The sequence below is a fragment of the Quercus robur genome, chromosome 11, assembly GCF_932294415.1.
Source record: "Quercus robur chromosome 11, dhQueRobu3.1, whole genome shotgun sequence".
Classification (NCBI taxonomy): domain Eukaryota; kingdom Viridiplantae; phylum Streptophyta; class Magnoliopsida; order Fagales; family Fagaceae; genus Quercus; species Quercus robur.
Window position 1 is genome coordinate 56,183,698 of NC_065544.1, and position 15,248 is coordinate 56,198,945.

The window sequence follows — 15,248 nt, forward strand, 5'->3', positions numbered from 1 at the left end:
TCGGCGTTGTTGCCGGTGGTGGCCGTCGGTGTTTGTGCTAGTGGTGGCCGTTGGTGATGATGATGAAGATAGTGATAGGGATAGAGAGAAGGTAATATATTATTTTAATATATAGTAAATATTATTTTAATGTATTTTTTTTTTTTTTTTGAGAAGCCAAAAAAAAAAAAAAAAAAAATACATTAAAATAATGTATAGAATTGAAGTATAGAATATTTGATAAATGGTATGTTGTAAAATAATGTGTTAAAATGATAAAATTGATTTTTAATGTGTCAAAATGGTATTTTTTTGAAAGACGTGATGGGAATGGTCGCCATCTTTAGTAAAGTAGCTACCATTCTGGAATGGATGTTGTTTTTTATGGCATAGTCTAAGTCTGCTATATGTCATTGTCATTGAACTGCTAACCACCAGTGGGGTAAATGCTATAGTTACCAAGTCATTTTGGTCAGATTGGGAGGTGATTTGATGCATAGATGACAGTCCACCGGATCCAATCACATTCATGATTGGAGGGTGTTTTTGAATACAAGCTTAGCTTTGCATCGCAGACCGTACGTTTATTTTGAGAGTCTTGATTCTACAACACTCATGATGTGGTGTGTTAACCATTGGTCTTTTGACATTCCACTCGGATTATTTTCGAACAAGCTCGGAAAAAAAAATAAACTTAAACTTGTTTACGAGTTAATTAATTTATTATTTTCTCATATATAATAAAATCATAATTAGATTTTTTTATCTCTATCTAAATATATGAATATTTTTATTAAAAATAGTCGGTTGATATTATCAATAAACTATAAATAGTAATTTAAAATGAAATGGACTTATTTACACATTCATACCATCCAATTCTAAGTTTATATAATTAAGAATATTTTTTATACAATATAAATATAAAAATATTATATTATATAAATTGAATCCCAATTTCACAAACACATAATTATATTTAAAGTTTAAACTCATTTGCTAAATAAACAATTTTTTTTTTTTTGATAAACAAAATTATCCCTCATTTTCATTGCATATATATATCTGGTCTGATAATAAATTAACGCAATTTTCGGGTTCTAAGTGCTAGTCCTAGACCGCCAAACATATAAGCAAACGAAAGAAGAATCAAAGAAAGGAAAATGAGTTGAAGAAGTAGATGAAGAAGAAGAAATAAAACGTACAGACAGAAAGACAGAATCACCATCAAGAATGTGATGACATTCACATTCACATTCACATTCACATTCTCATTCTCATTCTCAGTCTCGTTCATTCAAATTTCCTGAGTCTGAGATCCCAAACAAACAAATAAAAAAATGTCAGCTTCCCAAACCCTAGGCGGTCCATCCCGCAGCGGCCGTGTGATAGGGCCGTCGTTAGACAAGATCATCAAAAACGCGGCGTGGCGCAAGCACTCTCAGCTCGTCTCCGCCTGCAAATCCGTCTTGGACAAGCTCGAATCCATCTCCGACTCCGCCAATCTCGACCACTCTCCTCTCTTCGGCCTCTCTTCCTCCGATGCCGATTCCGTCCTCCAACCTGTCGTTCTCGCTCTCGAATCCGGCTACGCCAAAGTCGTCGAGCCCGCTCTCGATTGCGTCTTCAAATTGTTCTCCCTCAACCTCGTCAAGGCCGAGATCGATCGCCCCGATCCCAACTCCAATTCCGATTCCAATTCCAATTCCAATTCCAATATTGTTTACAAGATTGTCGATTTGGTGTGTAAGTCCGGGGGGCTCGGAGAGGAACAAATCGAGCTCGCCGTGCTTCGGGTTCTTCTCTCCGCGGTTCGATCTCCCACCGTGTTGATCCGTGGTGATTGTTTGATTCATGTAGTGCGGACTTGCTACAATGTCTATCTCGGTGGATTGAATGGCACCAATCAGATCTGTGCCAAGTCTGTTCTCGCTCAGATTATGGTCATCGTTTTCACGCGCGTCGAGCATGATTCTGTGGATTTGGAGGATCGAGCTGTGCCGAAAGTCTCCGTTGCTGAATTGTTGGAATTCACTGATAAGAATTTGAATGAAGGGAGTTCTATTCAGTTTTGTCAGAATTTCATCAACGAGGTCATGGATGCTAGTGAAGGAGCTGGTGATCATGCTCGTGTTCGTAACCAATTGCCTTCGCAAAATGGCAATGGCGTAGGTTCAATTAAGAAAGGAGACGATGACAATGATGATAATGGCGATAAGGTTGAGGAGGGTGAGGCTGAAATGAATGATGGTGGTGAAGCTGATAGTAAGATTAGGGAAGATGGGTTTTTGCTTTTTAAGAATCTGTGTAAATTGTCAATGAAGTTTTCGTCGCATGACCATCCTGATGATCAAATCCTAATGAGGGGTAAAGTTTTGTCCTTGGAGCTTCTCAAGGTTGTCATGGAAAATGCCGGTCCGGTGTGGCGCACCAATGAGAGGCAAGTTTCATTTTTGAGCTCCAAATGAACCCATTTTTTATGAGTTTGTATGTAAGATTTGAATTTAGAGCAGAATTGCTATTAAGTATGGTGATTACACATGAGAAACCTTTTTAACTTTAATTTTCAATTTTTGGTACATAATGTGATACATAATATATTGAATGTGTTCACATAATATAGCATGTATTTTAGTCTTTAGTGCAGACTCAGATTTTCAACGCATACATTGTGTATGATAAATTTATGATATATACTATGTTGCTGTTCTCATCTACGAGCTCCAATAGAACCGACTTTACAATTTATTCCACAAGATTATGTTTTGGGAAGTGTGATATCATCGTTTCTGGCATAATACAATTAATATCCTTGTGCTAATCTCACTTTTCCTCAGTATGCAAGGTTAGAATCAGAATAATATGTTGCTATAAATGAGCCGGAAGTTTTAGATAGTTATGTAATATTTTATTTAGAGCAGAAATACAATTAAGTATAATGATTACTCATGAGAAAGCTCTTGACTCTAATTTCAATTTGATACATAGTATGATGAATAAGAGATGGAGTGTGTTCACATAATATATATAGCATGTGTTTTAGTGCAAAATCAGATCTTCAATGCATGCAATGTAAATTATAAATTTATGATATATACCATGTTACTGTTCTTTTTTGCAATATAATTTTCGATGACTTAACGCATTGTAGTCTTATGGATTCTTCATGTTTGTACTTGCTTTGTAGTTCATTTTATAGGTGTTTCTGAGAATTTGTTCTGTCCTATTATGAAAAAGAAATATTTATATATTTTTTACTTGGTGCAGGTTTCTCAGTGCTATCAAGCAGTATCTTTGCTTATCTTTGTTAAAGAACAGTGCATTATCAGTAATGGCCATTTTCCAGCTTCAATGTTGTATTTTTATGAGCTTGTTATCAAAATTTAGATCAGGATTGAAAGCAGAAATTGGGATATTTTTTCCCATGCTTGTCCTCCGTGTGCTGGAGAACGTGCTCCAGCCAAGTTTCTTGCAGAAAATGACTGTCCTTAACTTATTGGAGAAGATCTCTCAGGATCCACAGATTATTGTAGACATTTTTGTGAACTATGACTGTGATGTGGATGCTCCAAACATTTTTGAAAGGTATTTACACATCTCTTACATCTCTCCTTGCTGTTACTATTGCAATTAAAATTAGGTACTTTGCAGAAGATCTCAGTAGTCAATTCTTTAAGATTTTGAAAATGATATCTGTAGTTTTTGTAGGGAGTGTATACAAACATTCTGCATTCATTATCACAGGTCTCTTCCATTTTGACTCTCTTGAAGTTATTGCTGCCTTCACCTTTAGGTGATATATTGAGGTGTCAATTTTGTAACTGTTTCTTTTGTTTCATAAATGTAGTGGCAGATAACTATTTAGATTTCATAAATGTGGACTGCTTGTTAACAACCTTTCGAGTTCCCTATGATAATATTACCTCATTAAGATGTCATATTGAATTGATCTAGTGAGCTCATCCATCATTAGTGCAAAGAGAGTTTTGAAATGTTCATATTGTTTAGGCTAAATTTGGTTTCTTTATATTGGCACTATTTAATCATTTCTTGTTATATCTCGTGGTTAGAACTCATCAGTGGTGTGGAGTCTCTCTCTCTCTCTCATGTATAAATATGGCAGATCTATTATATTTGACAATTCATGTTGTGTTTTAGTAAAATATATTAAAACCCTTATAATTCCATCAGATGTTTTCAGGGTTGTCAACGGCCTTTTGAAAACTGCTCTAGGACCTCCTTCTGGTTCAACCACAAGTTTGTCTCCAATACAAGATATCACTTTTCGGCATGAATCAGTTAAGTGCTTGGTTAGCATCATTAAGTCAATGGGAGCTTGGATGGACCAACAGCTCAGTCTAGGAGATTCATATCTGCCTAAGAGCACTGACAGTGATACTACAGAGAATCATTTGACTCTCAATGGAGAAGATGGAATTGTTTCTGACAATGAACTACATCCTGAAGTAAATTCTGAACATTCAGATGCTGCTACCCTTGAACAACGTCGAGCTTATAAAATTGAACTCCAGGTTGAGTATTGCCATTATGTTTTAATGGCACTTCATTTTTAATATACACGAGTATGCACCTGTTATTATGATTTATCCTTTGTCTTGATTGATTTTTGTTCTATCGCTTGTTCCCTTCTACATCAATTAATGCTGTCATCTATTTTAGCAGGAATTACTGTGGTTCATTCTTTAGTGACATTTTTCTTGGTTAAATGCAGAAAGGTATCACTCTGTTTAATAGAAAACCTTCCAAGGGAATTGAGTTTCTGATAGGCACCCAGAAAATTGGTGGTTCTCCAGAAGATGTGGCTTCTTTCCTGAAGAAAACTTCTGGCCTAAATGAAACCATCATTGGTGACTATTTGGGTGAAAGGGAGGAATTTCCTCTAAAGGTCATGCATGCTTATGTAGATTCATTTAATTTCAAAGAGATGGATTTTGGCGAAGCAATAAGGTTTTTCCTACGGGGCTTCAGGTTACCTGGAGAAGCACAGAAGATTGACCGCATCATGGAGAAGTTTGCTGAGCGATATTGTAAATGCAACCCGAACTCATTTACTAGCGCAGATACTGCTTATGTTCTTGCCTATTCCGTGATATTGCTCAACACAGATGCCCATAATAGCATGGTAAAAGATAAGGTATGTTTGCAACCTTTAATGATTTTTCTTATTCCAGACCACCTATATTTTAGCCTTTGCTGCTGATTTATGTAGGTCAATTTTGGGATGAATATTAATTTGTGAGTAAAGCTATAGCCACAAACTATTTTATAACACTTTTACAAACTATTGATGTGGCAAATACTTGCTAGTTCTAATATGGGCCACCTTTAACATCACATTTTTACTTACCAATAATTATTTGAAAAATATTTAAACAACATCAGCAATTTGTAAAAATGTTGTAAAATAGTTTATGTCTGTAGCATTACTCTTAATATGCATGTAGCTCTGTATTTAATTAATAAATAATGGCTCAAGAGCCTTGTAGCTTAATAGTATAACCTGGTCTCATTTATAAGAAGAACCAAGGTTCAAATCCCCCCTATCCCACTTGTAATAACTGAATTAAAAAAAAAAAAAAAACCCTAATTTAAAATAGTGGCTTATGTTAAAGGCATAGTAAAAGATCTCTCAATATATCATTTGTTATCTTTTTGGAAGATTGTAAAGTATGGGTCAAAATACTTTAGAACATGAACATCTATATAAGAAGAAAGTTTGAAAAAAAATTTCTGAACCCAATTTTGTAAGATAAGCTAATTTTGGAAAATTATCTTTTGTTTAATTATAACTTGTTCTGCGTCTATGTTTAGTGTCATATATTTTGTTCACAAGTGGTCCCAAGCTCGAGAAAAGTCAGAGGGTTGCGGTAGGTTGAAGGCCAACATAAAATTTAGTCACTTTATTATGAATGGATACACTACGGATACTCATTGGGGCATCCCCTACTACTTTAGATAGAATAGAATGGAGTAAAAAATTACATGCAGTCGATCCTAACTAATTTTTTTTTTTTTTTTTTTTTGAGGGTGGACCCTAACTAATGTGTTGAGGAACCATATCAGACTCCAAAATTTTGGGACTAAAGTTGTTTGTTGTTATTGTTGTTGTATCTTTTGATTGATTATCAATGTAGAACTAATTATGATTCTCATCTGATTTCCATTCTGGATTGTTTGGCTAACCAGATGACGAAGGCTGATTTTTTTCGAAACAACCGTGGAATAGATGATGGCAAGGATTTGCCTGAGGAGTTTCTCGGCACCCTTTATGATCAAATTGTTAAAAATGAAATTAAGATGAGTGCTGAGTCTACTGCACCACAGAGCAAACAGGCTAACAGTTTTAATATATTGGGCTTTGATGGTATACTCAATCTAGTCACTTGGAAGCATACTGAAGAAAAAGCATTGGGTGCAAATGGACTTCTTATAAGGCACATCCAGGAGCAATTTAAGGCAAAATCTGGAAAATCAGAGTAAGCTAAAATACAATACAATTAATGATGTGACTCTTTTTGGATTGTATTTGTGGAACTTGTAAGTCATTCATGAGGACGGTCTTGCTATGACTAGAGCATTGATGGGGCACAGAAAATGGGACAGGGTAGTGGTTTGGGCATATAATGTTTCTGCCTAGGTATTTTATGACCTATTAGAGTTGGATAGATTTTGATATGTTAGGTTGATAATTGAGGTCATTTCTCCGATGAATGTGTGACACTTACCTTTTGTATTTTTTAAGCCTGTTTCATTGTCCTTGAGTTTGAGCCCTGTTCTTATTAGCTATTCTTTATCGTCTGTTGTTGCAGGTCAGTTTATCATGCTGTCACTGATGTAGCAATCTTGAGGTTTATGGTTGAGGTTTGCTGGGGTCCTATGTTGGCTGCATTCAGTGTGACTCTTGACCAAAGTGATGACAGGCTTGCTACTTCTCAATGCGTACAGGGCTTTCGATATGCTGTGCATGTCACTGCTGTGATGGGCATGCAGACTCAGAGGGATGCTTTTGTGACATCTGTAGCTAAGTTTACTTATCTCCATTGTGCTGCAGATATGAAACAAAAGAATGTTGATGCTGTGAAGGTAACTAAGCAATAATTTTGAAAGATTTTTCTTTACAATTTCTTAAAGATGCTTCACTGCAGGAATAGATTCAAAATGCATTAAAACGTTTGCATGTAATGGAGGAGCTGATTGGATCATTGTGCACCATATTTTTATGCTTTTTCTTTCCCAATCCTAAGCCATATATAAGGTTGTTAAAAAGAGTGAAATATTGCATTATGATCATTCCAATCAGATTCCATTTCGTGTAGAAGTGAAGATTAGTGCATCATAATCTATTACATTTGTTTGCCCTGCAATGTTCTTTTGTCTCTTTTACCAACATATTTTCTTTGGACAGGCAATAATATCAATTGCCATTGAAGATGGTAATTATCTTCAGGAAGCGTGGGAACACATATTGACATGCCTTTCCCGAATTGAGCATCTGCAACTATTGGGAGAGGGTGCACCGCCTGATGCATCCTTTTTGACTGCATCTAATGTTGAAACAGAGGAAAGGACTCCAAAAGCCATGGGTTTTCCAAATTTAAAGAAGAAAGGAACTTTACAGAATCCAGCTGTGGTGGCCGTTGTTCGTGGGGGCTCATATGACAGCACCAGTGTTGGAGTCAATACTGCTGGACTGGTAACTCCAGAACAGATTAATAACTTCATTTTAAACTTGAATTTGCTGGACCAGATTGGGAACTTTGGGTTGAATCATGTATTTGCTCATAGCCAAAGGCTGAACAGTGAAGCAATAGTTGCTTTTGTTAAGGCCCTATGCAAAGTTTCTATGTCTGAGTTGCAGTCTCCAACAGACCCTCGTGTCTTCAGCCTCACAAAACTAGTTGAGATAGCGTAAGATACTCCCCTTTTCATTAAGAATTGTTCTGCAAATTTGTCAATTTTTTAGAGGCTTTAATGTGGCATGAATAAATAATAATAACAGATCCATGTTTCAAATGTAATTTTGATGTACCTATTTAAGTTTGAATCAATCAAATTGCTCTCAGCAAAAAAAAAAAAAAAAAAAAAAAAAAAAAAAATTAAATTGCAGATGGCCTGTTGTAGGAGTTCCAGGGAAGCCTCTATTTTTTTCCCCATTGGTGTGTTTATGGAATTCCCCATTCATCCCAAACTCTCAGGGAGAGGGGTGGGGTCCTTTTCATCCATTGATATTGAAATCTCCCGATTAGGAGTGATGTAACTTTGTTTGAACAAAAATGTAGTGGGAATGAATTTTATGATCAAAGCATTGTTTCTTTTGCAGGCATTACAACATGAACCGTATTAGATTAGTATGGTCTCGCATGTGGAATGTTCTCTCTGATTTCTTCGTTTCAGTTGGACTGTCAGAAAATCTATCAGTTGCAATATTTGTCATGGATTCCTTGAGGCAGCTTGCTATGAAATTCTTAGAGCGCGAGGAATTGGCAAATTACAACTTCCAGAATGAATTTCTTCGACCATTTGTGATTGTTATGCGAAAAAGCAGCTCTGCAGAAATTAGGGAATTAATAGTCCGGTGCATTTCACAAATGGTCCTCAGCCGTGTCAATAATGTGAAATCTGGCTGGAAGAGTGTTTTTATGGTATGTTAGAATTTGATTCTCAATTTCTGGTTTTATAGATAGTTTGAACCTGTTTTTATACATAAAAATTCATTGAAATTTTTGTTACACCAGAAATTTTCACCTAGTAATCCTTGTGAAATCATCTTGTATATTGCTGTAATGATGAGGATGGTCGGACTTAGCCATGTCATATGTTGACTCATTGAATCTACCTATTACATTGAAAATACGTTGGTCTATCCACATATCCCATTTTTTTTGTAAAGGGGAAAGGACATTCAAATAAGCAAATTTTTCATCCTTCCAAAAATGCTTGACAAGTGGGCAACTCTGCCTTTTAAATGTCTTGCTTCTCATGTGGTGCTTTTTGCTTCTCAGGTTTTTACAGCTGCTGCAGCTGATGAGCGGAAGAATATAGTCTTGTTGGCCTTTGAGACCATGGAAAAGATAGTGCGAGAATATTTCCCTTATATAACTGAGACGGAGACAGTGACTTTCACTGATTGTGTCAAGTGCCTCATAACCTTCACAAACAGCAGATTTAATAGTGATGTTAGTCTCAATGCCATTGCATTTCTCCGCTTCTGTGCTGTGAAGCTTGCTGATGGAGGACTTGCTTGCAATGAGAAGAGCAAGGTTTATGGTTCATCTAATCCAGTTGCAGGTGTGGATGCTTCAGATTTACAAACTTCCATAGAGAAAGATGATCATTCATCCTTTTGGGTCCCCTTGCTAACAGGTAACTTGTGTTCCTAGCTAAATTCTCAATAAATACTACAGCTGCTGCAAATCAGGCATGATGGATGGCACAACCCAGTTGATAAAATCAATTTGATTTGTGCGTTTATAAATGTGCATTGTATATGTCTATATTTGTGTCTCTGTCTGTCTATATATATTAGTCAGCTCTTCTTTTAATCCCGAAGGGGAAATGACACTGATTTTATAGTTACAATTAGCAAACTATTGTGAATTGAGATAATTGAAAGATAGTATAGTCAATTCGAGATGACCAATCTCCTGAATTTGAGAGAGGAAATGATGCGGGAGATGCAAGAAAATTATTATTTAATATTATTTATGTTCGCAAGTCAATTGTTTTTTTATGTTTTAGGTCCTAATAGTTTATTGGACTATTAGTATTTTAATTTGGGAAGCAAGGTTATTTTTGTAATAAGGCAATTAGGGTTTCCTAGCCAATTAGAACTAGGGTTTAGCAATCCTTTATAAGCAACATATTGTACTCTTTGAGGAGTTGGTTGATATTTTGATGAATGAAAAAGTATGGCCGTTTGGTCTTTCTTTGGTCTGGTGCTGACTTCAGGTATACCCTAAGTGTTGACTCCTAGTAGTTTCCCTGCTTGGTGCTGACTCAAAGCAAGGCCTAGATGCTGACTCCTTGATTATATCTTTTATTTTTTTGTTGTTTTAGTTTTGTTCTGGTTGTCCTGCGTCATTTTTGGTACAGAGCAAACACCGATCTGTTTGAAGCATCATCGCAAGTCAATCCAAAACCCAAAAAAAAGAAGAAAAAAAATCACGCAAGACCCATTAGCCACTGGCTACCGAAACCCACAAATCAACACTCACCACTGCAAGACCCATCAGCCACCAGCCACCGAAACCCATTATCACCCTCAACCACCGCCGCTGAGGACTTCGACCACCACCGATGCAAGACCTGCGACTAGCAGCTGCCACTCCTCCATGTTTTGTGCCGCCGCAGTCTCCCTGTCTTCGCACCGCCGAAATCATCACCAACAGCACCGCTGACAGTGAACGCCGATGAGCCACGCCACCTCTTAGTTGATGAGTCCAGCGCCGCATCGTGACTGTTACTGTTTCTTTCTCTTTTAGTTGTTTCCTCTGTTTCTAGTGTCGTTAGTTTTTTGGTGCTACTGTGTACTGTGTACTGGCAGATTTTAGTTTTATACTTTATTGTATTTCACATTAAAAAAAAAAAAAAAAAAATCAAAAGGAAGAAAAAGAAAGACCAAACGGCTATTTTTTTTTCATTAATCAAAATATCAACTAATTCCTCAAGGAGTACGATAGGTTGCTTATAAAGGATTGCTAAACCCTAGTTCTAATTGGTTAGGAAACCCTAATTGCCTTATTACAAAAATGACCTTGCTTCCCAAATTAAAATACTAATAGCCCAATAAACTACTAGGACCTAAAACATAAAAATATAATTGACTTGTGAACATAAATAATATTAAATAATAATTTTCTTGCATCTCCTACATCATTCTTTATTTTATTGTTGTTTTAGTTTTGTTTTGGTTGTCCTGCGTCAAGAAATAGACATTTTTGGTTAATTTTCTGCTTAATTCTTATTAATGCATTTAATGTACATAAATAGCCAAAAATGAGATAACCTCATCAACAAATCCTAAAACAAAAGAACTAATCCTATCTAAAAACATAGGAATTCAATTGAATACAAATAAATAACAATACTAATCTATTTAGGAAGATTTATTCTATCACTAAACTAAATTCAAATAATTTATCCAACACCTGGATCATAACATTCCCTTCCCCTTCAAGATGAATCTTGTCCTCAAGATTCCGAAACATGGAAACTAATACTTGCTCACATCATATCATTCCAACTGGAGAGAACTTGACCTCAAATTCTAAAGAGTTGAAGGATAAGAATTTGGACCATGCATACCTGCACCAATTCTTTAACCATTTTTGCGAATAGAATAACTTTGATTTTCACATCCTTGAACTCATTGGGAATGACAAATTCAATGTGTGAAATTAGACTAGGCTTATTTGAAATCACAAGATCCCTTTGATCTATCTTTTCCACTGCATTAATCCTTTGATCTTTAAAGGCGATTTGTATAGCAGGTGCATCCTCCAACATGTTACTCTTTTGATTCTTTGAAATTTCGTGTGATCCTTGAACTTTTGATTGTTCTTTGATTTCCAAAATTACATTGGATTGTTTATCTAAGACCTCTATCATTTGATCCCACGTATCTTGCATCTTTGCTTCCATCCTTGCTATGCTTTTGGACATGTCCTTGGTAATATCTAACATTCGGTTGACAATCTCCGACATGTTCTCCATTCTTTGTTTGCTGGGATTGACACTATTGATAGGTATATGTGACTTTTTTTTTTTGGTTGGGTGTTGCAGTGGCTGCCTGGAAGTATGGTGGCTGTTGTTTGCCTTGGGTTGTAGATGGGAGGATAGTGTGATAGTGAAGGATGAGAATACGATTGAATTTTTTTTTTTTTTTTTTCCCAAAAGAAACTGGATGGATTTGTTGGCTTTGATACGAAATGTTGTGAACTGAGATAATTGAAAGATAACGTAGTCAATTTGAGATGACCAATATCCTGAACTTGAGAGAGGAAATAGACATTTTTGGTTAAATTTCTGCTTAATTCTCATTAATGCATTTAACGTACATAAATAGCCAAAGATGAGATAACCTCATCAACAAATCCTAAAACAAAGGAACTAATCCTATCCTAAAACATAGGAATTCGACTGAATACAAATAAATAACAATGCTAATCTATCTAGGAAGATTTATTCTATCACTAAACTAATTTCAAATAATTTATCCAACACCTGGGTCATAACACAAACCAAGTCCATTATGGCATCGACTTTCACATTACCTGCAAACATCATTGGTCTCCATCTGCATATATATTATATGTGCTGATGAACTATAGATGAGCGTGTTATCTTATGCGTGTGCGCTATTATTCAAGCAAGGCCCCTTTTGCTTCACAACACCCCCTCCCCCCCCCCCCCCCCCCCCAATCCCTTGTTCTTTTTTTTCCCTTTTCTTTTCCTTTGCTTAATTACCACCATAGTCCTACCTTACTCTCTCAGTTGTAAGCAAGAAGTGGTATAGTAATTTCATTGCAGTTTGAGCAGTAGGTAAATAACTCCTACAATTGTCTTATCCAACATATTTAGTCCTTTATTATATGAAGACAGATTTGATGAGAAGGTATCCTATGAGACATCTCTCTCACATGTGGGAGCGGCATATATTGTGAGAGGGATGTCTTATAAGATCATCTCATAAGATAATTTTTCGTTCGGGATGGGGGGTCAGGAATGATTGTGTTCCAATGCAGCTAGCAACTTCTCCATTTTAAATATAACATACTCTGATGTTGTTTCAGGGTTGTCAAAACTAACATCTGATCCCAGATCAGCCATCAGAAAGAGTTCTTTAGAAGTGCTATTTAACATTCTGAAGGATCACGGACATCTTTTCTCACTCCCTTTTTGGACTGGTGTCTTCAATTCTGTTGTTTTCCCGATATTTAATTGTGTATCTGACCAGAAAGAGATGGAAATTGAAGATGAAGAGTATCCAACACCAACTTCAAGACCTTTGCATTCTGAAGGGAGTACATGGGACTCTGAAACTTCTGCAGTGGCAGCACAGTGTCTAGTGGATCTTTTTGTCACCTTTTTTGATGTAGTGAGGTCTCAACTACCAGGTGTGGTATTAGTACTAACAGGGTTTATAAGAAGTCCTATTCAAGGTCCTGCTAGCACAGGGGTTGCAGCTTTGATGCGGTTGGCCAGCGATTTGGGCAGCAAGCTTTCACAAGATGAATGGAGAAATATTTTTCTGGCTTTGAAGGAAGCAGCCACATCAACAGTGCCTGCATTTATGAAGGTCTTGAGATCCATGGATAACATCGAGGTGCTTGGAAGTGGTCAATCTTATACTGATCTGGAAACGTCATCTGATCATATGTTGACACATGATGATCTTGAGGATGACAATCTGCATACTGCACAATATGTAATTTCAAGAATGAAGAGTCATATCGCAATGCAGCTGCTCATCATACAGGTTCCTCCCTCATCTCTATATGTAGACACACACACACACACACGTGGATAACATACATGTCTAATTTGTGATTGTCATGATCTAAAATATAGTATTAAATACTGATACTGAGCTTAGCTTTTTTTGCTTTTCTTACAAGAATTGAGGGTGTTTTTTGTGTCTTCATGTTATGTCCTCTCATATACTTATTCCTTAATCTATTGAATAGTTTAAATTGTTGTAAAATTCGATCAAAGTATGTGTAAATGGTTATTTCCTATTTATCTTAGTAGAATGGCATCCTTTATACACATGCCATAACTGATGTGATTCCAACATGATAGTAACATTCGTTATTCACAAGAAGTGTTCTTGTTTAGTAGATAATATCTTCATCAAATGTCGAATTACGATGAACACATTGTTCTAGAAGCTTTGCCTGTGAACTATACTGCAAAGTTTAAATTTCAGTGCATTTTTCTCTAAATTAGAATGTGACAAATTATTTATTTATTTATTTTTTACTCTTTTCATTTCAGGTTGCGAATGATCTTTGCAAAACAGACCTACAATACTTGTCAGCGGACAACATCAAGATCCTTCTTGAAGTTTTTTCTTTTATTTCATCGCATGCCCACCAACTGAACTCTGAAAAAAACCTGCAGGAAAAACTGCCAATAGTGTGCTCTATCCTGGACCTTTCTGAACCACCCCTGGTTCATTTTGAAAATGAGTCTTACCAGAATCACCTCAACTTCCTCCAAAGGCTACTTATGGATGATCCATCTTTGTCTGAGGAGATGAACATTGAAGCACAGCTTGTGGCAGTATGTCAAACAATATTGCAGATATACCTGAACTGTACTGATTCTCAATCAGCCCAGCAAAACTCAGGAAACCGGCCGGTGCCACAGTGTGTTGTTCCATTAGGTTCAGCGAAAAAGGAGGAATTGGGGGCCAGGACTTCTATAGTAGTATCAGCATTGTGCGTATTGAATGGTTTGGAAAGGGATTCATTTAGGAGGCACGTTTCGCAATTCTTTCCTTTGTTGGTGGATCTTGTGCGGAGTGAGCATAGCTCGGGAGAAGTTCAGCAAGTTCTAAGCAATATGTTCCAATCATGTATAGGTCCAATTATAATGCAATGATTTTTTATTTTTTTTATAATATATTGTGTTATATTATGCACAATACGCCAACATTGAACCACAAATTTTGTCTAAAGTGACTGGATCACGAGCCATGAGTCAGTTATATATTAACTCTGTAGTGTATGCCAAGGCTGGAATTTGTTACTTTCTGATAGCATAAATTGAATAAGTTCTCACTTCTTTCTCATCGTCTGCCTCTGAAAGTTTTTCATCTCTAGAATACTTCCTAAATAAGTTTGGAATAAGCCAATATGAATTTTCTTTTGTTGGCTATTTTTCCTAAGCTAGGAACAGCAATGAGATTTTACATATTGGTAGAAATGGCAAAGAGGATAATGATATTGTAACCAAGTTTGCTCTTACTGTCATTACATCTTCCCTGATAGCTCGCAACCTCAGCAAGTCAGTTGAACCTTAAGATTCCTATCATTGCAATGATTAAATATTAGAAAAAAAAAAGGGGTTAAAATACTACTATATAACTAGTCAATTAACATACCATTTACATCCCCTAAACTAAAAGATTTTTCCAAAAGCTTAATTAAGGAAAATTCCAGCTATCCTTGTTTTTATTTTATTTTATTTCTTCAATAGCGTCTTTTTCTTTCATTTAAGACCCAATGTTAAGAAGCCGAGACTTG

General features: G+C 36.2%; 1 protein-coding gene across 2 annotated transcripts; it reads left to right on the forward strand.

Annotated features, from left to right (window-relative positions):
* The first annotated feature begins 1,063 nt into the window (after nt 1–1,063).
* LOC126706398 (brefeldin A-inhibited guanine nucleotide-exchange protein 1) lies at nt 1,064–14,794 on the forward strand. 2 transcript variants are annotated; one of them, XM_050405815.1, is made up of 11 exons: nt 1,064–2,419; nt 3,247–3,564; nt 4,181–4,511; nt 4,712–5,134; nt 6,187–6,476; nt 6,810–7,083; nt 7,406–7,908; nt 8,321–8,642; nt 9,003–9,363; nt 12,792–13,477; nt 13,996–14,794. In XM_050405815.1, exons 1-11 carry the CDS (start codon nt 1,320–1,322, stop codon nt 14,602–14,604), a joined length of 5,217 nt encoding a protein of 1,738 aa, XP_050261772.1. In that variant the 5' UTR covers nt 1,064–1,319; the 3' UTR covers nt 14,605–14,794. The 2 variants fall into 2 exon arrangements, with proteins under 2 accessions (XP_050261772.1, XP_050261773.1); XM_050405816.1 differs by lacking the exon at nt 1,064–2,419 and having other exon boundaries at nt 3,346–3,564; nt 4,171–4,511.
* The last annotated feature ends 454 nt before the right edge of the window (nt 14,795–15,248 follow it).